General features: G+C 64.7%; 3 protein-coding genes across 3 annotated transcripts in view; 2 read left to right on the forward strand and 1 right to left on the reverse strand.

The window, feature by feature from the left end:
* The window catches only part of COL5A3 (collagen type V alpha 3 chain), a 47,070-nt gene extending 45,392 nt beyond the window's left edge, over nucleotides 1-1,678 (reverse strand). Inside the window, exon 1 of the mRNA XM_065419607.1 lies at nucleotides 1,582-1,678. Coding sequence (XP_065275679.1) covers nucleotides 1,582-1,678 — 97 coding nt within the window. The remainder of the gene's footprint in view (nucleotides 1-1,581) is intronic.
* A 4,234-nt stretch (nucleotides 1,679-5,912) lies between these two features.
* RDH8 (retinol dehydrogenase 8) lies at nucleotides 5,913-10,055 on the forward strand. The gene is given in 8 exon segments (XM_065419685.1): nucleotides 5,913-5,957; nucleotides 5,959-6,091; nucleotides 6,094-6,201; nucleotides 6,493-6,557; nucleotides 6,559-6,673; nucleotides 6,867-6,960; nucleotides 7,665-7,848; nucleotides 9,831-10,055. Coding segments are annotated over 8 exon segments (969 nt in total).
* A 7,536-nt stretch (nucleotides 10,056-17,591) lies between these two features.
* The window catches only part of LOC135891516 (complement C3-like), a 40,353-nt gene continuing 34,299 nt past the window's right edge, over nucleotides 17,592-23,645 (forward strand). The window contains exons 1-8 of the mRNA XM_065419063.1: nucleotides 17,592-17,668; nucleotides 18,270-18,474; nucleotides 20,030-20,189; nucleotides 20,320-20,390; nucleotides 21,483-21,571; nucleotides 22,743-22,825; nucleotides 22,954-23,041; nucleotides 23,326-23,428. Of these exons, the coding sequence (XP_065275135.1) occupies nucleotides 17,592-17,668; nucleotides 18,270-18,474; nucleotides 20,030-20,189; nucleotides 20,320-20,390; nucleotides 21,483-21,571; nucleotides 22,743-22,825; nucleotides 22,954-23,041; nucleotides 23,326-23,428 (876 nt within the window). The remainder of the gene's footprint in view (nucleotides 17,669-18,269; nucleotides 18,475-20,029; nucleotides 20,190-20,319; nucleotides 20,391-21,482; nucleotides 21,572-22,742; nucleotides 22,826-22,953; nucleotides 23,042-23,325; nucleotides 23,429-23,645) is intronic.

A 23,645-nucleotide genomic window follows, 5' to 3' on the forward strand; every position in this document is an offset into this window, starting at 1 on the left:
CCCCCCTTGCCGGGCAGTGCCAATGGCTGAGGCCAGAGGCACTGGCTGCCCCATGGCCGGGCTGGGCAGAAACTGCTGAGGCCCCCAGCAAGGGCCTGCCCCTGCCAGCCAGGCCGCCCCACACAGCCTGGGGCCACTCCCTCCCCCAGGTGTGGGGCTGGAGCCCTCCTTGGTGCCCTGTCCATGGTGCTGAAGGTGGCCTGGCAGGCAAGGCCCCACCCCCCCAGGGCCGGGGAGAGGACCCAGGAGTCCTGGCTCCCAGCCCTATTCCCCCCCCACCCTCCTCCCCTCCCCAAGCCATGGGGCAGTGGGTAAACGGGCCTTGGCCCATCTCTAGGGCTTCTGTGGCTCCAGCACGGGGCCAGGCCCCTCCCCCAACCCCTTGAGCCCAGGGCCGAGGGCAGAATCCAGCCCGGCAGGGCCCCCAGGCCAAGCTCCCCGGCAGTACCTGCTCCCCACTGGAGCCCGGGAGGTAGCCCAGGGACATGCTGTGGGGGCGGGAGGGGGCAGAGCCCTGGGGGCTGGACCCCTGGGCACAGTCTGGGCTCTGCTGGGGGAGGCAGAGGAGCCGGGGCGATGACACTCCCGCTGCCCTGAGGTGCTTGACTGGGGCAAGCTGGGGCTTAAGGGGCTGAGGGCTGGGTAGGGGGCTGGGGGCACAGTGATGGGAGGGGGAGCTGGCCCGGGGGGGGGGAGAGGCTGGGGAGGGGTCTGGGGGCACAGGGATGGGAGGGGGAGCTGGCCCGGGGGGGGCAGGGCCGGGCCTGCCCCGATCTCTCCCCCACACGCCCACCCATCGCACACTCCCTCCAGTTGTTTTCAATCAAAGCACATTTTTCCCCGAGTCTCCCGGGCGAAGCTTCAGCCAGAATTGTCCCCGCACGGCCGGGGCAGCCCAGCAACGCGGGGGGGGCGTGGGGGGGCGGGGGCGTGTGTGTGTCTGGGGCATGGTGCAAAGTGTCTGTGTCTGTGTCTGTGTCACAACGTGCGACTGGCCCAGGCGGGCATTTGCCTCCTGCCTTCAGTGGCGGCAGGGGACAGAATGTGCAGCAGGGGGGTGTGCACGGCAGGGGGGGTCGGGGGGTGCACGGCGGGGGGGATCGGGGGGTGCACGGCGGGGGAGGTCGGGGGTGCACGGTGGGGGGATCAGGGGGTGTACGGCGGGGGGGATCGGGGGGTGCACGGTGGGGGGATCGGGGGGTGCACGGCGTGTGGGTGGGTGACATCAGCTTGTATAAGTGTGTGCATGGAGGAGATAAACGTGTGTGTGACCATGAACAGGCGTGGGGGGCGCAGGCGTGTGTGGGGAGAAGCCCCAGTCCCCTCCCAGCCTGCCTCAGCGCCCCCCATCTCAGAGCTGCCTCCCAGGCCCAGTGGGGTGCAGCTCTGCCCCCTTGGTGGCCTGCCCGCCGTGCTCCCGGTTGGGGATACCCTGCACCCCCCTCCTGGCAGCGCTGGCCGGCCTGGCCCCCAAGCCCCACTGCCCTGGGACACCCCCCCCCCCGAGCCCCTCTGCTCTGGGACACACCCCCCCCCCGAGCCCCTCTGCCCTGGGACCCCCTCCCCCGTGCCCGCCGTTACCTGCCTGCGCCCGGGCCGTGCCGCGCAGCAGGAGCAGGAGCAGGAGCAGGAGCAGGACCCTCGAGGGACCCTGCGAGCCCGGGCGACTCTTCTCCATCCTCAGCGCTGGCGCGGCCCCGCTCCCCCGGCTGCTCGGGGCTCCAATCCCAGCCGGGCAGCTCCGTGTGCAGACTCGCCCCAGCCCCTCGGAGAGACTGGGAACGAGAGCCCTCCCCGGCCCCGCTCGGCCCTGTTCCCCTCCCCTGTTCCCTCCCCTCCCCGGCCCTATTCCCCTCCCCTGTTCCCTCCCCTCCCCGGCCCTGCTCGGCCCTACTTCCCTCCCCTGTTCCCTCCCTTCCCTCTGGGTCTCCAGGGCGCCCCCTCCCCGTCAGTTGTCCCATGAGGGCTGGGCATGGCTGGGGGATGCTGCCCCACTTGCTGGCCAGGCCTGGCACCCTGGGGACCTGGGGCGAGCGGCTGCACCCCCCGACAGGGCCCCCTCCCCGCTGGTTCCCCCGGACAGGGCGGCTCAAAGCAGGGGGAGGAGCAGTGGGATGGTATCAAGCACCCAGCTGAGCACAGCCTGGGCCTGGTCCGGCCGAACGGGACGCTGGGCTGGGCCGGGCCGGGCTGGTTGAAAGCACAAAGTGGGGCCCGGAGCAGCACCGAGGGCTGGGGACGAGAGCTACGCGGCCTGGTCCCCGGCGAGCTGCGGCCCAAGGCGGCTGGGACAGAGCCAGCGATGGAACCCAGGTGTCCTGCGCCCCCCGGCATCTCTCTCGCCTGAGCCCCCAACGCTGCGCCCAGGAGCCAGGCCACAGGGGAGCCCCGGGGCTGGGGGTGGGCTGGGGTGTTAGACCCCCCCGGCTCTGCCAGGTGGGCGCCATGTGTCCATCTACCACTCCAGGGCCAGGCAACGTCACCGGCCCTAGAGCCTCAGACTCCCTCCCCCTCCCCCCGAACCCCAGCGCCCCTCCCCCCTCGGGCCAACCCCAGCTGGGACCAGGCTGCTGTGTCCCCCCCACCGCCATCAGGGACCAGCCCCTCCCCACTGACCCCCCCGGGGGGGGCTCCCCACACAGCTGCCCTCTGGTGGCCAAGGGCGGGGACTGCTCGTCCCCGAGGCCAGGTGCAGACGGAGCCTGCAACCTCCCTCCCCCCACGCCCCCCATCTCCCCCCATACAGCCTGTCACCCGCCTCCCCCCACAACCCCTGACTCCTCCCCCACCGGCAGGTCCCCCACCTCCCCTCACAGCCCCATCCCCCTACCTCCCCCATACAGCCTGAGCCACCCCCTCCCCCCGCGTCCCCATGCCCCCCACCTGCCCCCAAACGCTGTGCTAACCCCCCCAGATACCCCCTGCCCCTCCCCCTCCAAACCTTGCCCCCTGCCCCTACCTGTCAGGGTCTCCACCGAGCTCAGCTGGGCCCAATGAGCCGCGGGCGGTGCCGGTTCTCCTGGCTGGACAGACCGGCCCAGGGAGCCTGGCTCCACCTGGCAGCCCCTCACTCCCCTGTGGGTCTGCTCTGACCACTAGGTCACGCTGCCCCCCCCGGCCTCCCACAGCCCAGACCCCAGTGGAGCGAAGGTAGCGCTGCCATTGGTGCCCCCGGTGCCGCCCCCCATCCCCATGGCCCACGGCGTCTGTCTGTCCGTCTGTCTCTGCCCCAGACACGTTTTCCCAGCCCTTCCTGTGGCCTGTGGGACCTCGGGGTTATTTATGTCACTGTTTCTTTCCCTCTTCAGAAACCAGATGTGTGGACCCCCCACCCCCGCCCAGCTCTGCCGGTGCCCCTCACTCCCGACCCGCAGCCCCCTCCTAGCCCAGCCCTGCCCCCCCCAGCTCTGCCGGTGCCCCTCACTCCCGACCCACAGCCCCCTCCTAGCCCAGGGTCCCGCCCCCGGCCATGCAGCTGCTGTTGCTCCCCGCCTCGCCTCACTGCGTGAGTCACCAGCTCGGCTCCGACCCCACTGACCCCCCTCCGCGTCCTGGCAAATATTTACAGCATCTCTGCAGTAACGGGGCCCCCTGGGCCGGGCTGGGCCCGGCGCCCCCAGCCGCGGCACCCGCCCCCGGCCGCTCTGCTGGGGGGACGAGGCGGGTGGCCAAGCGCTGCCTGAGGCCAGTTGGGAAAAGCCCATTCGAGCCCCCAGCCCCCCCCCCCCGTGACCCAGCACGTCGGGGAGCTGGGGTTGCATCCAAGGGGGGAGCCGGAGGAGCAGGGGGAGTTACAGAGCTCCCCCCCCGCAGCAGGTCCCGCTCTTCCCCCCCTTGTGAGAGCTTCCCGGGGAGCCAGGGCAGGGATAACTGGGGGCTGCGGGTGGGAGTGAGGGGCACCGGCAGGGCTGGGGGGGGGGCCCAGGGCTGGCCTAGCAGGGGGCTGCGGGTGGGAGTGAGGGGCACCGGCAGGGCTGGGGGAACCCAGGGCTGGGGGAGTAAGGCCCCCCACTCTGACCTTGGGTGTCCCTCCCCCCCATGCCCCTCAGCAGCTCAGAACACCAGCACCAGGACCAGGAGCTACCTTTACCCTCCCCCCGTGGCCCCCCCCTGCTTGGCTCCGGGGCCCCCCACCCCGTGGGCGCCATGTCCCACATTCCTGGCGGGGGGGGGGGGGAGGCTCCACCGCGCACCTGGCCAGCTGCCCCGGGGCTCCCACGTCAGGGGCTGACAGGAGCATGCGGGGGGGGGGGGGGGGGCGGAAATCCCACAGCACAAAGCGACCGGCCTCCCTGCCCCCCACCCCTGTGCACTGGGAGGGGAAGGGACCCCCTGGAGGTCACAGCCAGGCAGGGATGGAACCCAGGAGTCCTGGCCCCCTCCCCTGCCATTGCCCCCCGTGAGTCTGGCCTCTGTAGTCAGCCCCAGACGCCCCCTTTGCTGCCCCCCCCCAGCCTGGTCCTATGGGGCAGGGGGTCCCGGGTTCCCACCCACATGCCCCAGAGCTCTGCCCCTCCCAGCCCCACGGGGAGTGGGACAGAGCCGGGGGGTCCCGAACACCCAGCGCGGGGCAGGTGGGTGCAGGGACACAGCCCGTGCCAGGCCCAGGGTCACCGGGGGGGGGCTGAGCTAGGGGGACGGGGCCAGCACATGGGGGGGGCCTGGTGTCCTCACTCGCTCTAATGGGCAGCGTCTGAGCTGGGGGGCAGGCGGGGGCAGCATCTCAGCCCCACACATGTTGCCATGGTACCAGACTCAGGGGACATGCTCCCCCCTTCTCTGGGGGCTCATGGCCCGTGGCCGCCCCACGGGGGACTGGGCAGGTGGAAGGGCAGGCGGGGCTGGGGGGAGGAGCTCATAAGGTGGGAGGGGGAGGGGTGTGAAGGGCTGGGGGGCAGGGGATGCTAGGAGCCGGGGGGGCCAGGGGCAGGGGGCCAAGGGATGGCAGGAGCTGGGGGGAGGAGAGAGGGGGGCCAGGGGATGGCAGGAGCCGGGGGGCCAGGGGCAGGGGGGAGGGGGCCAAGGGATGGCAGGAGCTGGGGGGAGGAGAGAAGGGGGCCAGGGGATGGCAGGAGCTGGGGGGCCAGGGGCAGTGGGGAGGGGGCCAGGCCTCGGCCTGCCCAGCCCAGCCCAGCTGGGCTCAGGGCTGCCCGGGGACTGGCTGATCCCTGGCCCCACGTGACGCCGGGTCTGATCCCATAAGAGCCTTTGGGTGGCGGGCGGCTCAGCCATGGGCAGCGCGGGGCCGAGGACGGTGCTGGTCACGGGCTGCTCCTCAGGCATCGGGCTCCGCCTGGCCGTGCAGCTGGCACAGGACCCCGGCCAGCGCTACCAGGGTGAGGGGCTGCGGGACATGGGGGGGCTGTGGGGGGCCTGTGAGGCACGGGGGGTGCGGGGAGCCGCAGGGGGGCACGGGCGCCAGGGGTGCAGGACGGGGTGCATGGGGGATGCGGTGCCCAGGGGCTGCCCCCCCTGCGCTGGGGATCGCTGTGGGGAGGCCGGGGGGGCTTTCCCAGCCCTGGGGGGCCAGCAGTAGCCTCTGGGCCCAGCATGGCCTGGCACTGGGGGCTGCAGTGGGGGTGGCCTGGTGCCCCCCAGCCAGCGCCCCACCCCCGCCCGGGCACCTCCCTGGCACCTTCCCCCGAGATTATCCGGAGCAGATTGTGGGGCCGCCGGAGGGCACTTGCATAACCTGCCCCCCCGCACCTGAGCTGCCCCCCCCAGCCAGGGTGTGACCCCCCCCCCCCCAGCTCAGTAATACGGGCCCTGGCCTGGCAGCTGCCCCCCTCCCCCCCAGGCCTGGCCTGGCTAATGTGGCCCCGTGACACCAAAGCCTCTTAGGGAGCGAGAATCCCGGCTTGACCCCTTGACCCCATGGCTCTGAGCCAGCCCCTCCCCCGTTCGGTGCCAGGATGGGGGGAGCAGGACAGGAGGGGCCGTGCCGGGCTGGGAGGGCACGGGGGGGCAGGAGGAGCCCAGGGTCCTGGCTGGGCCCCGTGTCGCCCCCTCCCCTCAGACCCGCTGCGCCCTCCAGTCGTCGCCACCATGCGGGACCTGCAGAAGAGGGAGAAGCTGGAGCAGGCAGCGGGCGCGGCCTGGGCAGGACCCTCAGCATCCGGCGCCTGGACGTCTGCAGCGACGCCTCGGTGGCCGAGTGCCTGGGCGGTCTCCCCGAGCGCCGGGTCGACGTGCTGGTGAGAGGCGCGATCAGGACAACTGGGGGGGCAGCAGGGGGCGCCGAGCTGCTGGGGGCCGGGAGGGCTCAGGAGGGGGCTGGGGGGACAGTGTGGGTGGATGGGGCACTGGGCTGTGGGGAGCTGGGGGGGCCAGTGGGGGAGGGCTGTGCCGGGGGGAGCTGGGGGGAAGGGCGGGAGAGGGCCATGCCGGGGGGAGCTGGGGGGGGGGGCTGCGGGGTAGGGGCTGTGTCGTGGGGGCTCTCTCTGCCCACGTCGGGCTGAGGGGGGCCAGGGGCTCTGAGCGTCTCCCCCCCAGTGAACAACGCGGGCGTGGGGCACATCGGGCCCATCGAGAGCATCAGCATCGCGGAGATGAAACGCGGTCTTCGAGACCAACTTCTTTGGGGCTGTGCGCATGGTGCAGGCCGTGCTGCCCGACATGAAGCGGCGCCGGAGCGGCCACATCGTGGTGATGAGCAGCGTGATGGGGCTGCAGGGTGAGGGCTGGCAGCACCCAGGGGCCAGGCACCGGAGGGGGGGGTACGGCGAGGGTGTGTCGGGGAAGGGTGCAGTCGGGGGAGTGGCAGGGGGGGCGGTACAGTGGGGCATGGGGGGTGCAGTGGGTTAATGGACCCCAGTGGCCCCCCCCAGCCGCTCTGCCCCCCCCCCAGTTCACCCCCCTCTCCACAGGCATCGTGTTTAACGACGTCTACGCGGCCTCCAAGTTCGCCATGGAGGGTTTCTGCGAGAGCCTGGCCGTGCAGCTGCTCCAGTTCCACGTCTTGTGAGTGCCGGGGGGGCCTGGGGGCGGGGGGGGGGCCGGGGGGAGGGTGCCCAGGGTGGGGCCTGGGGTCCCCAGTTGTTCCCCAGGCCAGGCCAGAGCACAGGGCTCAGGCCCCAGCCCCGTCTGCCAGGCCTGCGGCTGCCATGTGCCCCGGGGGCTCGGTGGGGGGCTCAGGCTGCCCAAGTACATTGAGCCCCAGCCCCAGAGCCAAGCGCCCCCAGCCCGGGAGCCGAGCGCCCGCAGCCCCCCCAGTCTCCCCAGCCTCCCCCGGAGCCGAGCGCCTGCAGCCCCCCAGCCTGCCCCAGAGCCGAGCGCCCACAGCCCCCCCAGTCTCCCCAGCCTCCCCTGGAGCCGAGCGCCCGCAGCCCCCCCCCGCCCCCCAGCCCCAGAGCCGAGTGCCCGCAGCCCCCCCACTCTCCCCAGCCTCCCCCGGAGCCGAGCGCCTGCAGCCCCCCCAGTCTCCCCAGCCTGCCCCGGAGCCGAGCGCCCGCAGCCCCCCAGCCCCCCAGCCTGTCCTGGAGCCGAGTGCCCGCAGCCCCCCCAGTCTCCCCAGCCTCCCCCAGAGCCAAGCGCCTGCAGCCCCCCTAGTCTCCCCAGCCTGCCCCGGAGCCGAGCGCCCGCAGCCCCGGAGCCGAGCCGCCCGCAGCCCCCCCAGCCTCAGCCGAGCCGAGCGCCCGCAGCCCCTGAGGCTCTGCTCCCCGCAGCGTGTCCCTGGTGGAGCCGGGCCCGGTGAACACGGACTTCGAGCTGAAACTGATGGAGGACGTGTCCCGCTCCGAGTTCCCCGGCACCGACCCGGCCACGCTGCGCTACTTCCAGGAGGTGTATCTGCCGGCCTCCCGCGAGATCTTCTCCACCATGGGCCAGAGCCCCGAGGCCGTGGCCAAGGTGGGTTCCCCTCCCCCGGCCTGCGGCTCCCTCCCCCCGGCAAGCCCCACGGACCTGGGGATCTCCCTGCCCGGGCCTGGCCTCCCACGGCCGCCCAGGCTCCCTGGCCAGCCCCACGCCCACCTCCAGGCTGGCAGGCCCAGCCCCCCCCCCCCCCCCCCCAATGTCTGGCACACCCAGCCCCAGCCTCCCACTGCTGGGCCTCATCCCGCCTAGAGAATCAGCTGACGCACCAAGTGCTGGGGAGGTGGGATCTCCTGGACAGACAGACGGACATGTCCTGGGGGACAGACAGACACAGGTCAAGGGGGACGAGTGGGGGACAGCTGGAGGGGACGGACGAGGAGGGCAGACAGACAGAAAAGGGGTGTGAGTGGGGAGCAGGCGGATGGGGCAGTGCGTGGGCCTGGGCTGGAAAGGGTTAACCAGCGGCCTGAGGCTGGTGCCAGCGGTGGGGGCTGGTGAGAGGTGGGTTTGAAGGGGGACGTCCCACTGGGGAGCGAGGGGCCGGATCGCCCTGGGCGGGGGGCGTGAGCTGGCCCCTGTGGGGGGGTGAAGCCCAGGACCCCTCAATCAAGTCCCCACAGGGGCAGGAAGCTTAGACCCCAGCTTTGGGGCTCCCTCCATTTCCCCGGCCAGCTCCAAACTAAAAAACTCTCCAACAGCCTCCTCCCAGCTACGGCCACGGCTCCTCCCCCAGCCTTTGTCCAGTTCCCCGGGCAAAAGGTGTCACCTGGCCCCAGCCCCATCCTGGGCTCAGGTATCATCACCCTGGTATCCCATCACCAATGCCGACAGTCTCAATACAACTCCCCCGCAACATCCCCAGGTCAAATGCGCCTGGAGCAGGGCGCACTCACCCCGGCGGCGCCTCCTGCTGGTCTTCTCGGGAATTAGCTCATCCAGCCGTTGGAGCGCCCGCTGCAGGCCGGTGTCCCTCCCGGACCCAGTGCCCTGTTATCTGGGGCGCTGCCCCTTGGCAGTAACCCCTCAGTCCCCCACCCACTATTCCCACCTCGCCTCAGTATATGTGAGGGAGGGGGCAGATTTGACCTGGGAATGTTGCAGGGGAGTTACATTGGGGATGGGAAGGAAGCTACCTGACCCAGGAGGGGGGTTGGGAGAAGTGACACCTGCCCGGGAGACTGGACAAAGGAGAGGAGGAGCTGGGGGGAGGGGGGAGAGAGCTGCTGGAGGAGGTTTTGGTTTCAGTTTGGGCTGGGTGGTGCAACGCAGGGAACCCCAAGCTGGGGTCTAAGCTCCCTGAACCCCCCAGAAGGACTTGATTGAGGGGTTCTGGTTGTACCTACATGCCCTGCTTGGGACTGTGTTCCTGTCGTCTAATAAACCTTCTGTGTTACTGGCTGGCTGAGAGTCCCGGTGAATCTCAGGAAGCCGGGGGTGCAGGGCCCTGACTCCCCCACACTCCGTGACAGTACACGACTACTGCCAGTCATCGTCTAGCCCCGCACCCTGGGGCAGACTGCAGTATCAGCCTCCTCATCACTGGCAAGGAGGGTCTGGACATGCTGCCTTGGCCTACCCCTGGGCTGCCCTCTGCAACCCCCAGTACCCGTTGGCCTTCTGCTAGGCCGCAGCCTGGGGCTTTCCAGGCAGGAGCTCCCCAGCTCCACAGCCTTTCCCCAGCCCTGCTCCACTCAGGTACCCTGTCTCTAGCTCCCTGCAGCCAGGCCCTTCTCTCTCTACGGGCAGAGAGAGACTGAGTCTTTGCTCCTGGCTCCCAGCCTTTATAGGGCCAGCTGGGCCCTGATTGGGGTGTGGCCCAGCTGCGGCTGCTTCTCCAATCAGCCTAGTAGCTTTTCCCCTGCCCCAGCCCTCTCCCAGGGCTGTCTTTAATCCCCTCTGGGCAGGGGCGGATGGAGTGAGCGAGCCGTGGGGACGGACGGACAGGCGGACGGGGCGAGCGAGCCGTGCGGACGGACGCACGGACGGACGGGACGCTGACCCCTCTCTCCCGGCAGGCCGTGGTGCAGGTGATCGGCGCGGGTCGCCCCCCCTTCCGCACACTGACCAACCCGCTGTACACGCCGCTGACGGCGCTGAAGTACGCCGACCCCTCGGGGGAGCTGTCCGTGCGCACCTACCACAACCTGCTCTTCAACTACGGCGCGCTCTTCCACCTCAGCATGCGGGCCCTGCGCTGCCTGACCTGCCAGTGCTTCCGCCGCAGGGTCGCCCCGGCCTGAGCCCGCCTCCCAAACCAGTCAGGACCCCGGGCACTGCCGGGGTGGAGAATCCCCCCGAACCCCGTCAGCTGTTTCACCGGCGGCTTCCCTTCGCCGCTCACCCCGTGCCCTTTATTTCCAGCTGAAGTTCTCTAGCCTCAACGTCCAGCCGCTCGACCGATGTCTGCTGGCCTGGGTTGCCGGTTATTAAATCTCTGCTCCCCACGTAGGTACCTCCAGCCTGGGACCAGGTCCCCCCTGCCCCGTCTCTGCCCGACGTTAAATAGCACTGAGCACGTGGAGTCTGTCCCTCCAAGGCAGGTTTCTAACCCTAGAATCCTTCTCGGGGCTCTTCTCTGAGCCCTCCGATCGCTCAGCTCCTCCTGGAGTGACGGGCCCCAGAACTGGGCCCAGGATCCCAGCAGCCGTCGCACCAGTGCCAAAGCCAAGGGGAAAATAGCCTCTTGGCTCCTCCCCGACATTCCCCTGGTCACGCACCCCAGGATCTCCTTAACCCGTTTGTCCCCAGCGTCGCACGGGCAGCTCGTGTTCAGCTGATTCTCCACCACGATTTTCAGAGTCCCTGCTCCCGGGATTGAGCCCCCCAGCCTGTAGGAACGGCCTGCATGCTGTGCCCTAGACGTAGGCGTTCCATTGAGCTGCATTAAAACACAAGTCGTTTTCTTGCACTTCACAAGCAGTCCGAATCGCTCTGGATCAGTGACCAATCCGGATCGCTGTGTATCAGTGACCGGTCCGGATCGCTCTGGATCAGTGACCGGTCCGGATCGCTCTGGATCAGTGACCGGTCCGGATCGCTCTGGATCAGTGACCGGTCCGAATCGCTCTGGATCAGTGACCAGTCCGCATCGCTCTGGATCAGTGACCGGTCCGGATCGCTCTGGATCAGTGACCGGTCCGTATCGCTGTGTATCAGTGACCGGTCCGCATCGCTCTGGATCAGTGACCGGTCCGGATCGCTCTGGATCAGTGACCAATCCGGATCGCTCTGGATCAGTGACCGGTCCGCATCGCTCTGGATCAGTGACCGGTCCGCATCGCTCTGGATCAGTGACCGGTCCGTATCGCTGTGTATCAGTGACCGGTCCGCATCGCTCTGGATCAGTGACCGGTCCGGATCGCTCTGGATCAGTGACCAATCCGGATCGCTGTGTATCAGTGACCGGTCCGCATCGCTCTGGATCAGTGACCGGTCCGGATCGCTCTGGATCAGTGACCGGTCCGCATCGCTCTGGATCAGTGACTGGTCTGGATCACTCTGGATCAGTGACTGGTCCGTATCGCTGTGTATCAGTGACCGGTCCGCATCGCTCTGGATCAGTGACTGGTCCGGATCACTCTGGATCAGTGACCGGTCCTCCCCCCATATTTACCACACCTCCATTTTTATGTGTTCTGCAAACTCGATTAGTGATTTTATGTTTTCTTCCAGGTCATTATACAGCTGTTAAATCGCGTAGGGCCAAGAACTGCTCCCTGTGGGACCCCCTGGAAACCCCCACTGGCTGACGATCCCCCATTTACAATTATCTCTGGAGACCTTTCAGTTAGCCAGTCTGTAATCCCGTTCATGTGGGTCATGTTCATTTTATATCAGTCGCTTCTTAATCAAAATGCCACGCGATAGCAAGTCAAACGCCTGAATATTGGGTCAACACTAGGACCTTTATCAGCCAAACTTGTAATCGAATCAAAAAAGGCATCAGGTTACTTTGACAGGATCTATTTTCCATAAACCCATGTTCATTGAGTCTTTATTAATCCAGTCCCTGATCAGCCACGCCATAATTTTGCCCAGGATCAATGTCAAGCTGACGTGCCTGTAATTATTCTGATTGTCCCATTGGCCCAACGTTCCCTTCCTTTCAGTCTTCTGGAACTTCCCCAGTGCTCCAGGACTTATTGAAAATCAACATTAATGATCCAGCAACCCCCTCAGCCAGCTCTTTGAAACTCTTGGATGCAAGTTATCTTGACCTGATGATTTTAAAATGTCTGATGTTAGTAGCTGGTGTTTAACATCCTCTTAAGTTACTGTTGGAATGGGACGTGGTTTATCATATGATATGACTAGATCATCTGGCTTTTTTCCAACTATAGAACAGAAATATTTAGTGAACACTTCTGCCTTTTCTACATTATTATTGACAGTTTACTCCTGGTGGAATTCTGCACCAAGAAAATTAAAAATTCTGCACACAGTATTTTAAAATTCTGCAAAATTCTGCATATTTTATTTGTCAAAATAACACATTATAATCACACCAGTTTCAATTATTTTTGGTCATTTATTTCAAAATACCTGCCAGCAAGTATGGCTGTAACAATACAGACAACAAAACAAGATTCAGGAAATGTTTTTTGACAAATAGATTCCTTACTACGCGTATTAATACAGAACTCTGAGTAATCATTCATTGAAACTACCATACAGAACCGTATTTCCCGCCCCCCTCAGAAGCAGGGCAAAGGCTTGGGGGAGTCAGGGGTAACGGGGGAGCTGAGGGAGAGGGAAGAAGCCTGCGTGTGAACTTGCAGGGCTGTGGGGTGTGAGTGGGAAAAGTCTGGAACGGGCTTTTTGGGGGTGTGGGGAGGGATTGTTAGGGAGCTTCCCGCATGCAGACCCTGGCTGACCCCAGCCTCTCCCATTCAGTCAGGCACAGCTGCCCCTGTCCCCATGTGTCTCTGAGCCCCCACCCAGCGACTCCCCGTCCCTACGTCTCCCTGTTCCCCCTCCCCCTGTCCCCATGTGTCTCTGTGCCCTCCCCCAGCCACCCCCTTGTCCCTATGCAGCTCTGCCCCCCTCCCCCATCCCTCTGCACCTCTCTCCTCCCATGGCCCTGCGCCTCCACTCCCATTCAGCCCCTGCCCCCGTCTGTCCTCCCCCACTAGCCCTTATGAGCCCCTGTCTGACCCCCCCAGCACCCCACGGTCTGTCTCCCCAGAGCCCCGTCCCGCTGGCTGGCTGGGAGCGGCTGCTGTGTTCTAGTGCCACAGCGCCCTCTCCTGGGCCAAGGGCGGAACTGCAGACGTTATTTTCTGCCGGGAGCGGCTGCTGTTCTTGCAGCACTGCGCCCTCTGGTGGGCAAAAGGCGGAACTGCGGCCACATTTGGCAGAAGCTTTTTTCTGTGCAAAAAAATAGAACTCTGTGGGGCTAATTAATTATGCGCATGTGCAGTAGCACAGAATTCCCCCAGGAGTAAATTCTACCATTTCCATCAAGGAACATCAGAACGGCCAGACTGGGTCAGAGCAAAGGTCCATCTAGCCCAGTATCCTGTCTGCCGAAAGTGGCCAATGCCAGGTGCCCCAGAGGGAATGAACAGAACAGGGAATCATCAAGTGACCCATCCCCTGTCGCCCATTCCCAGCTGCTGGCAAACAGAGGCTAGGGACACCAGCCCTGCCCATCCTGGCTAGTAGCCATTGATGGACCTGTCCTCCATGAACTTTTCTAGTTCCTTTTTGAACCCTGTGATAGTCTTGGCCTTCACAACATCCTCTGGCAAGGAGTTCCACAGGTTGACTGTGCATTGTGTGAAGAAATACTTCCTTTTATTTGTTTTAAACCTGCTGCCTGTTAATTTCATTCGGTGACCCCTAGTTCTTGTATTATGAGAAGGAGTAAATAACACTTCCTTATTTACTTTCTCCAAACCAGTTATGATTTTATAGACTTAAATCATATCCCCCCTTACGCGTCTCTTTTCCAAGCTGAAAAGTCCTAGGCTTATTAATCTCTCCTCTTACGGCAGCCGTTCCATACCCCTAATCATTTTTATTGTCCTTTTCTGAACCTTTTCCAATTCCAATATTGCTTTTTTGAGATGGGGTGACCACATCTGCACGCAATATTCAAGATGTGGGCGTACCATGGATTTATATAGAGGCAATGTGATATTTTCTGTCCTATTATCTCTCCCTTTCTTAATGATTCCCAACATTCTGTTTGCTTTTTTGACTGCGCTGCAGATTGAGTGGATGATTTCAGAGAACTATCCACAATGACTCCAAGCTCCCTTTCTCGAGTGTTAACAGCTAATTTAGATCCGATTGTTTAATACGTATAGTTGGGATTATGTTTTCCAATGTGCATTACTTTGCATTTATCCACATTGAATTTCATCTGCCATTTTGTTGTCCAGTCACCCAGTTTTGAGAGATCCTTTTGTAGCTCTTCGCAGTCTGCCTGGGACTTAACTACCTTGAGTAGTTTTGTATCATCTTCAAATTTTGCCACCTCACTGTTTGCTCCTTTTTCCAGATCATTTATGAATATGTTGAATAGAACTGGGCCCAGAACAGATCTCTGGGGGACACCACTATTTACCTCTCTCCAGTCTGAAAACTGACCATTTATTCCTACCCTTTGTTTCCTGTCTTTTAACCAGTTACCAATCCATGAGAGAACCTTCCCTCTTATCCCATGACAGCTTACTTTGCTTAAGAGCCTTTGAGGGACTTTGTCAAAGGCTTTCTGAAAATCTAAGTACACGATATCCACTGGATCTCCCTTGTCCACATGCTTGTTGACTCCCTCGAAAAATTCTAGTAGATTGGTGAGGCATGATTTCCCTTTACAAAAACCATGTTGACTCTTCCCCAGCAAATTACGTTCATCTATGTGTCTGACAATTTTGTTCTTTACTATAGTTTCAACCAGTTTTCCTGGGACTGAAGTCAGGCTTATCGGCCTGTAATTGCCAGGGGCTCCTCTGGAGCCCTTTTTAAAAATTGGCGTCACATTAGCTATCCTCCAGTCATTTGGTACAGAAGCTGATTTAAGTGATAGGTTACAGACTATGGTTTAGTATTTCTGTAATTTCACATTTGAGTTCCTTCAGAACTCTTGGGTGAATACCGTCTGGTCCCGGTGACTTATTACTGTTTAGTTTATCAATTTGTTCCAAAACCTCCTCTAATGACACCTCAATCATTAGACCAATACTACTGTTAGGATTAATTTTGTTCTTAATATATTTAAAATACTCATTATTGTCCTTAACTCTGCTGGCCATTGATTTCTCCTTCTGTCCTTTTGCTTCCTTTATCAATTTCCTACACTTCCTAGCTTCTAATTTATATTCATTACTATCAACTTCCCCTTACTTCTGTTTGTTATATATGATTTTTAATAGCCACTTTCACATCCCCTCTAAGCCAGGTTGGTTTTTTTAACCAGTGTGGCCTGCTTTCTTAACTGGATTTTTGGGCATCTACTAAAATGTTCTTGAGAAGTTCCCAATTTTTCCATTTCAATTCTTTTTCCCAGTGAATTTGTTTCAGAATTGTTTTTCCAGCTCAGTGGGACTGGCCCTTGCCAAGCTCTGAGTCGATATACTTTGCTTTGGACTTTATTCTGTTTGCATGTAACCAATGCGCTCATTTAATCCTGCTGGCTCCTCCACTAGCCCTCATCCAGCCAGAACAGGAGCCAAAGGCCAGAGCCTCGGCGGCTGCCAATCGCCCCATCTCCGTCAGGGGCAACACCTTCTGTGGCCCTGGCCCTCGTGCAGAAGGTCAACGAACAAGGAAAATCATGACTCTTCAGGGGCCGCTTGGTGAGTGCGGATCTCAAGGACGCAGCCTCTGCTGGGATGAGGGGCTGAAGCCTCTGGGCCGAACCACAGCTGGCACGAAGGGGTGCAGCTCCGTCAATGCGGCTGCGCCAGTTTCCGCCAGTTGGGAGTCTGCCCAGCTCTGCCGGCTAGGGCTGGGGCTGGAAATAGCTCCGCTCAGCGAGGGCAGCAGCTCCCCACCGCGATGGACGGGTACTTCGCTTGTAGCCTCTTTGCCTGTTTGCTGGCTAGCTAATAAAGCCCAAACCCCTCGAGTTGAGCGTGATTCTGCCCTGTGACCTGGGGTGATGGGGCCAGCCGGGGAATGGCCAGGCACCAGGGACAGGTGCTGCCGCCGCTCCAGCGCCCAAAGGACCTGGGAGGTGGTTGCTCTGGGAACGTTGCAGGGACACCCGGGGACAAAGCACCTTCCAGCCCCAGTCTGGCTCCGCCATGTCCCGGAGCTCCTGGAGCCGCGGTCCCTGCCTCGCGAGCCAGCTGGGAAGTGAGTCTGGGCGCGGTTTGGGTCTTACCCGCAGCGGGTTCCTCTCCTCGGTCACAGGGGTGGGGTCGTTGAGCCCTGGCGGGCAGGTGGGGCGGGTGATTATGTGGTGTCACAGACTCCCAGATCGTGCCCACTCTTGGCCCCATGCAGTCCCTGGGGGGGAGCCCCCTTCAGTGAGACAGCCCTTCTCGGGGTCCACTCTCTCCTGGGGTCAGGCTCCTCCACCTCCTGGAGCCGCACCTCTCTGAGCCTTAGCACGTCTGTCTCTGCCGTGGGCCCCCTCGGTTTATTGAGCGTCTGGACCCAGCACAGGAATCTCTCAGGGCCCTCAGGGCCTGGCCTCCCTCAGCCCAGCACATCCCAGTCTCCCCCGCATCCAGGTGGGCTCTGCCTGCTCCCCCTCTCCAGCCCAGAGCCCCCCTGCTTCCCAGCTGGGCATCTGATACCCCCAGCCCCAAGCTCTGCCTCTGTCCATTGTCTTCTCTCCAGGGAAACAGGGTCGTAAACAGGGTCGCCTGGGCCTCATCTCCTCTCTTCTGTCCTCTGGTCCCTCTGGCTGGAACCGGCTGCTCCGGTCACTGGGGTCCTCTCCCCGCAGCCCGTTGTCCTCCCACTGGCCAGAACCGGCTGTGACTCCTGGGCTGGGTCCTCGGGTCGTCAGGTCCCCAGTCGCTGGGGTGTCCATTCTCCAGGCTGGGGTCCCAAGTTCCCTCTCTGGTCCTCTGTAACAACAAACTCCCTCTCCCTTCACCTCGTTAAACCAGTAACGCCCAGGGACACTGAGTCCCACCCCCTCTGCATGCAACCCATTGGAAAACAAGGAAAAACCAAGAACCCCCCCCACACACTTCGTCACACCGGGAACACCCCGAAGCTTTCAAAACCCAGGCACCGGCCCCGGAAACCCAAGAACTTTTTACCAATAACCACCCGGGTTGTGCTGCTTGGCCCCGCGGCGGTGGCACCTGGCAGGGCCCCGGTTTCAGCTTCTCACTCCAGCCACAAGGGCTCGGATCTTGCTCCCTCATTGTCTGTGCTCTGAGACGGCGATTGCGCCCCCGTCATGGGACTCCGGGCGCTGGGGCGTTGGGAGAGCACCTGCTCTCACGAGGTGGGGACACAGCCGGCCTCCCCTGGAGAGCAGAGAGGGGCCATGTGCTGGGCAGAGCCCCCCGCAGTCACCCCGACAGGGGGTGTCCCTCACCCGGCTCCATCCCCCCACCCAGTGCTGGTGGAGCAGCCCGGAAGCAGCACCAGGGCATGGCACCGGCCCTGGCACCGTGGGCCTGGCCGCAGCCCAGGGAGGCTGACCCAGCCAGGCACTTACGGGAAACCTCTGGCCTTCCCGACAGTCCGTCCCCCAGGGTTGGCCATTAACTCGCTGCCCCCGGGCCAGGGCAGCCCTGTTTACTCAGCCAGATAAAGAGGCCGTGCCCGGCGCTGCCCTCCACTCCAGCCCCCCGGCTCGCAGCATGGGGACCCCGGCTCTGAGCCTCCTCAGCGCGCTGCTGCTGCTGCTGGGCCCACGCCTGGGCCAGGCTGGGCCCATGTGAGTGCCGGGGCTGGGGTGCATGGGGCAGGCCGGGGCTGGGGCAGGGAAGAGACAGAACGGGGGAGGCTCCAGGCTGCCAGACCTACTGCCCAGCCGCTGGTGGCCCAGGGCCGAGAACCACGGGCTGGTCCTGGGGCGTCTGAGCAGGGGCCCAGCTCCCCCCCCCCCCCCGAGCCGGTTTCTGGGGTCCTGCTCCCTCCCGAAGCAGCCTGGGAGAACAGGTGGGGGTTCGGTGCCCCTCCCCCAGCAGAGTACCTGGCCGCCCCCAAACCCGCCCCAAGGCTACGTCTCCCCTGGCAGCGGAGCTACCCAGGTGCCGGGGGGGGGGGAACCAGCTACCACAGACCGGGGCGGGGGGGCAGCAAGTTTCCCTTCAGTGCGCGCCCCGTGCCAGTGATGGGGGGGCAGGGCCGGGCAGGGCCAGTCCAGGCAGGGGAGGGCTGGACAAGGCTGGGCCGGGCCGTTATCTCCATTGTAGATGGGAACTGAGGCCAGGAGAGGCCGAGAGACTCGGCCCAGGCCCCGCAGACCGGCTGTGGCAGAGCCTGGCACAGAAGCCAGGTCTCCTGTGTGCCAGCCTGGTGCCCTCCCCTGGCAGGTACTTCCTGGCGGCCCCCAACATCCTGCGCGTGGGGAACGAGGAGAACGTGGTGCTCCAGGCCCAGGCCCAGGATGGGAACCTCTCGCAGGACGTCCGCGTGCAGATTCGGCTCTTCGACTTCCCGAAGAGAGCGACGATGCTGCAAGAAAAAGTCGTCTGGCTGAGCCTGGCCAACGACTTCCTGGCCATGACCACGGTGCAGGTGGGGGACAGGAGAGGCTGGAGGGGGGGTCACGGAGTGTGGGGGAGTCAGGGCCCTGCACCCCCCACTTCCTGCAATTCACCAGGACTCTCAGCCAGCCAGTAAGACAGAGGTTTATTAGACGACAGGAACACAGTCCAAACCAGAGCTTGTAGGTCCAGTGAACGGGACCCCTCAGCTGGGTCCCTCTTCGGGGGTGGGGAACCCAGACCCCGGTGCTGGGCCTCCCTCCATTTCCCCAGCCAGCTCCAAACTGAAACTCCCTCCAGCCCCTCCTCTGGCCTTTGTCCCTTTCCCGGGCCAGGAGGCCACCTGATCTCTTTGTTCTCCAACACCTTCAGTTGGCACCTTTGCAGGGGAGGGGCCCAGGCCATCAGTTGCCAGGAGACAGAGTGTCGGCCATTCTCTGTGCAGACACCATCACACCTGCCCCCCTAGGGCTCTGCAACAATCACACCCCCTGGTCCCCCCACCTAGAGACTTCAGAGCTGCATGGGGGAAACTGAGGCACCCACACAGTATTCAGAGAAAACCTTAAGAACAGTCCCACTTTGTCACGGGGGGCACCACCTCTAGCCACGACATGTCCTGCTGTAGCCCCAGCAACTCGCTGGGGGGGCCGGCCCATGGGGGGAGACCAGCGAGGGAACGGGGGGGGTGCCATGGGGAGCGGGGGGGGGGTCAGTAGGGAGCGCTCTCCCCTGGCATTCAGTGCTGACCCCACTGCCCCAGCCTGGCACTAGGGGGCGCTGTGCTGCAGGGAACGGGGTGGGGGCTCACTAGGGGGCGCTGTGCTGCGGGGAACGGGGTGGGGGCTCACTGGGGGGCGCTGTGCTGTGGGGAGTGGGGTGGGGGATCAATGGGGGGCGCTGTGCTGTGGGGAGTGGGGTGGGGGCTCACTGGGGGGGGTGCTGTGCTGTGGGGAGTGGGGTGGGGGATCAGTGGGGGGCGCTGTACTGCAAGCAGTGAGGGGTGGGTCAGCAAGGGGCTCTCCCCTGACAGTCAGCGTTGGTCCCTGGGGGTTGCTGCTGGATTTTGTACAAGTCGTGAAACTCCATCCCTGCCCCCCCATTGCTAAGGCCCCCCCTGCCCTTTCCGTGAGAATCGGGGCGTTGACGATGGAGTCCCGGCCCCCTCCCCTCTGCCATCACAGCTGAGGGCGGGGTTCTCCGGCCCTCCCTGCCCCAGCCTGCTGCGCAGCTGTTAAACACCTGCCGCGGTCCTCTCCAGAGGTGACCGCCTCTCAGTGGTGGGTGACCCGGTCCCTGGTGCTCCCTTGGCAGGTGGGGGAAGGGTGTGGTTGGCCAAGCCCCTGGAGCGCCTCAGAAGAGGGGAAGGCTCCTTACTGGGAGTTTCTTCTCCGTGTAGTGGGTGTGTGTGTGTCCCCAGCTACCCTTGTGCACACGGGGCCCCAGGCACTAGCACGGGTCTGTCCCTCGCGGTGCACGGACCCAGGTGCCCTGACCCGGGAGCCGGCCGGGGCTGGGTGCTGCACACTCCCAGGCGATGTGGGGCTGCACCCGTGGCTCTGGCATGGCTCGTTCACGCCCTCCAGGTCCCAGAGCAGTACGTCTCCGAGGGCACCGAGAAGCAGTATGTGGTGGTCCAGGCCACGTTCGGAGACGTCCGCTTGGAGAAATACATCCTGATTTCCCCACACACCGGCTACACCATTGTCCAGACCGACAAGCCCATCTACACCCCCGGCCAGAATGGTGAGGCATGCTGCTGGGCGGGGGGGGCTCCTGGTTGCAGGCGAGTGGGGCGGGGGGCGCAGCCACTGGCTTCAGCACTCGGGTTAGCTACCCAACCAGCCCAATGTCTCCCATCTCTTCACCCCTCCAGTGAACTACAGGGTCTTCGCCGTCAACCACCGGATGGACCCACTGGAGGCTAACTGCATCGTTGTCATCCAGGTACTACAGCCAATCCCAGAAGGGGGGGGGGGCTAACCCATCAGAAGGGGTGGGGCTAATGATCCCATTGCTGCCACCAGAATGGTGCAGCCAGAGCACGGTAACATCCCAGACCCCCAATGTCCAGTATCCCCCTCACCCACCATCCAGCCAATCCCTTGCTGGGGACCTGGGGACTGTATGTCGTGGCGCATAAAGTCCCCTGCAGAGACTGGCCTGTGGGGGCCCCGATAATATTGCCCCCCCAGGGCACTGCCCCCCCATGACACTCCCCCCAAGGTGTTACACAGAAATGCCCAGAGCCGTGAAGGTCCCCCCCGGGTCGTGTTCGCAGGGCATCCCCGGTCCCGATTCCCCGACCCGGCTCCCCCGGCGCCCAGCCCGCTCCTGGCACACACGGCCCATCTCAGAGCCAGAAACGGCAGCTTGTTACCCGGCGGGAGCGACGCAGGGGGCGGGGGTCGCTCAGCAGGGAGCGGCTGGCGGGGAGGGACACAGACAAACAAGGGACAAAGGCGCTTTCCAATGGCTCAGGACTAACTGCCCCACGGGCAAGGTGGGCTCCTCACCCGGCTGCCTTGTCCAGCAACGGCCAGCGGGCTCTTCGCCGGGGTCCCCGGGGCTGGGGGCGGAGAGCGCCGGGCTCCCAGCCCCTCTTGGCATGGCCCAGACGCCCTCTGAACGGGCTCCCCAGAGCCCGGAGCTGCCGCGGGGCGATTGCCAAGAACTCGCTTGCTCCCCGGCCCGGGTCTCGGCCTGGCCTGCCCCATGGCTCGGCCTGCGCCCAGGCTGGGCAGACGCTGGTTCCTTGGCCTGGGTCGGGCCGGTGCGGGGTTTGCCAGACACGCCGAGAACCAAGTCTGGCAGCACCTCAGAACGCGCTGGGCCTGGCGCCAGGGCCGCGCTGCGCCTCCACCCGTGGGTACGTGTCCTGGCAACGGCGCGGTGGGTGTAGCGAGTCTGGCAGGCCTCAGGCTGAGCAGGGACCCACCAGAGGCTCATGAGCCGGGTTCGCCCCCTGCCGAGCCCCCCACGGCACCCTGGGGAGGTCTGCGTGCGCCCCACTGACCAGAACTCCCCCTCCCGCCCCAGAGTCCCGAGGGCATCACAGTCAGCAGCACCACCCGGAAACTGGACAAGGGCCTGTACGCCGGCACCTTCCGCATCCCTGAGCACGTCAGGTGGGCACCAGAGCCACGGGCCGCACAGCCCCTGGGGGGCACAGCCCCATGGGCACCGGGCACCGGGGGGGGCACAGGGCACTGGGGGGGCACAGCCCCATGGGCAGCAGGGGGGACACAGCCCCATGGACACCCGGGCAGTGGGGGGCACAGCCCCATGGGCACCAGGTGGGGGGGTACAGCCCCATGGGCACAGGGCAGCGGGAGGGCCACAGGCCCATGGACACCTGGGAAGTGGGGGGGGGTACAGCCTCATGGGCACAGGGCAGTGGGGGGGGAACAGCTCCACAGATACCTGGGCAGTGGGGGTGGCACAGCCCCATGGACACAGGGCAGTGGGGGGGGCACAGGGCAGTGGGGGGGCACAGCCCCATGGGCACCAGGCGGGGGGGGCACAGCCCCATAGGCACAGGGCAGTGGGGGGGCACAGCCCCATGGGCACCGGGCAGTGGGGGCACAGGGCAGTGGGGGGGGACACAGCCCCATGGGCACAGGGCAGTGGGGGGGCACAGCCCCATGGACACCGGGCAGTGGGGGGCACAGGGCAGTGGGGGGGCACAGCCCCATGGGCACCGGGCAGTGGGGGGCACAGGGCAGTGGGGGGGCACAGCCCCATGGGCACCGGGCAGTGGGGGGCACAGGGCAGTGGGGGGGGCACAGCCCCATGGGCACCAGGCGGGGGGGCACAGCCCCATAGGCACAGGGCAGTGGGGGGGCACAGCCCCATGGGCACCGGGCAGTGGGGGCACAGGGCAGTGGGGGAGACGACACAGCCCCATGGGCACAGGGCAGTGGGGGGGCACAGCCCCATGGGCACCGGGCAGTGGGGGGCACAGGGCAGTGGGGGGGCACAGCCCCATGGGCACAGGGCAGTGGGGGGGGCACAGGGCAGTGGGGGGGCACAGCCCCATGGGCACCGGGCAGTGGGGGCACAGGGCAGTGGGGGGGGGGGACACAGCCCCATGGGCACAGGGCAGTGGGGGGGGGACACAGCCCCATGGGCACAGGGCAGTGGGGGGGGGGCACTGACCGTGGCTTGCCCACAGGCTGCAGGGGGCTGAGGTGGCTCGTGCCCCTGCTGGACTCAGCCAGGAGCCCCCCTCCCCCGGGCAGCGGGCGGAGGTGCAGGGGGGCTGCCGGGTGCCCCACGCTGGGTTTTGTTCCCCTCCAGCCTGGGCTCCTGGCGGATTGTGACGCGGTTCCAGAGCAGCCCCCGGCAGCCGCAGAGCGCCGAGTTCGAGGTGAAGGAGTACGGTGAGTGCAGGCCTGAGCGCAGGGCCTGGGGGCGTCTGGCGGAGCCGCTCCCCCGCGGGGAACCCAACCAGTCCCCCACCCCACCCCACGCCCGCCGTCCGTCTGAGCCCGGCACCCTGTCCCCCCAGAGCTGCCCAGCTTCGACGTGCTGCTCACACCCAACAAGAAGTTCTTCTACCTCAGCGACGACAGCCTGACCGTGACCATCAAAGCCAGGTGAGCCGGGGCCCGTCAGCCCCGCCTGGGGCGTCCCGCGGGGGCAGCACAGGCTGGGGGGCAGGGCGCCAGCTCCTGGGCCTGTGGCCCTCGCAAGCCCAAAGCGCCAAGCGTACACGGGGGCAATCCCAGCCAGGGAGCAGAATGTGGCCCTGTCAGCACTGCCATGCAGCCACCTCTGGGGGGGAACCAGTAGCTACACAGCACTTGGAGGGGGAAGCAAAGGGGCGTCCCTGCGAGATTCCAGCGGCCAAACACTCCCGTCGTCTGTCCTGGTGACTCAGGTTCGTGTTCAATGAGCCTGTGGACGGCTACGCCCTGGCGATCTTCGGGGTCAAGACAGAGACTCAGAAAATCCCCCTCCAGAGCTCCCTGCAGAGAGTTGAGGTGAGTTGTTATTACATGGTGTGACAATGCGGTTCTGGCGGGACCCAACTGAGAGTGCCAACTCAGGACAAATTGCTAAAACAGGGCAGTTACAGCCCAAGGCTGGGGTTTCTCTACCTCTAAGGCAACCAAACCAGCCAGACTAAGAGGACTTCGGTCTCACCCCACTGGCTAACCACAAGTCACATAAGCAATTTCCTTAGACACTCCAGTTTCC

This window comes from Emys orbicularis, chromosome 19 (assembly GCF_028017835.1).
Source record: "Emys orbicularis isolate rEmyOrb1 chromosome 19, rEmyOrb1.hap1, whole genome shotgun sequence".
Lineage (NCBI taxonomy): Eukaryota > Metazoa > Chordata > Testudines > Emydidae > Emys > Emys orbicularis.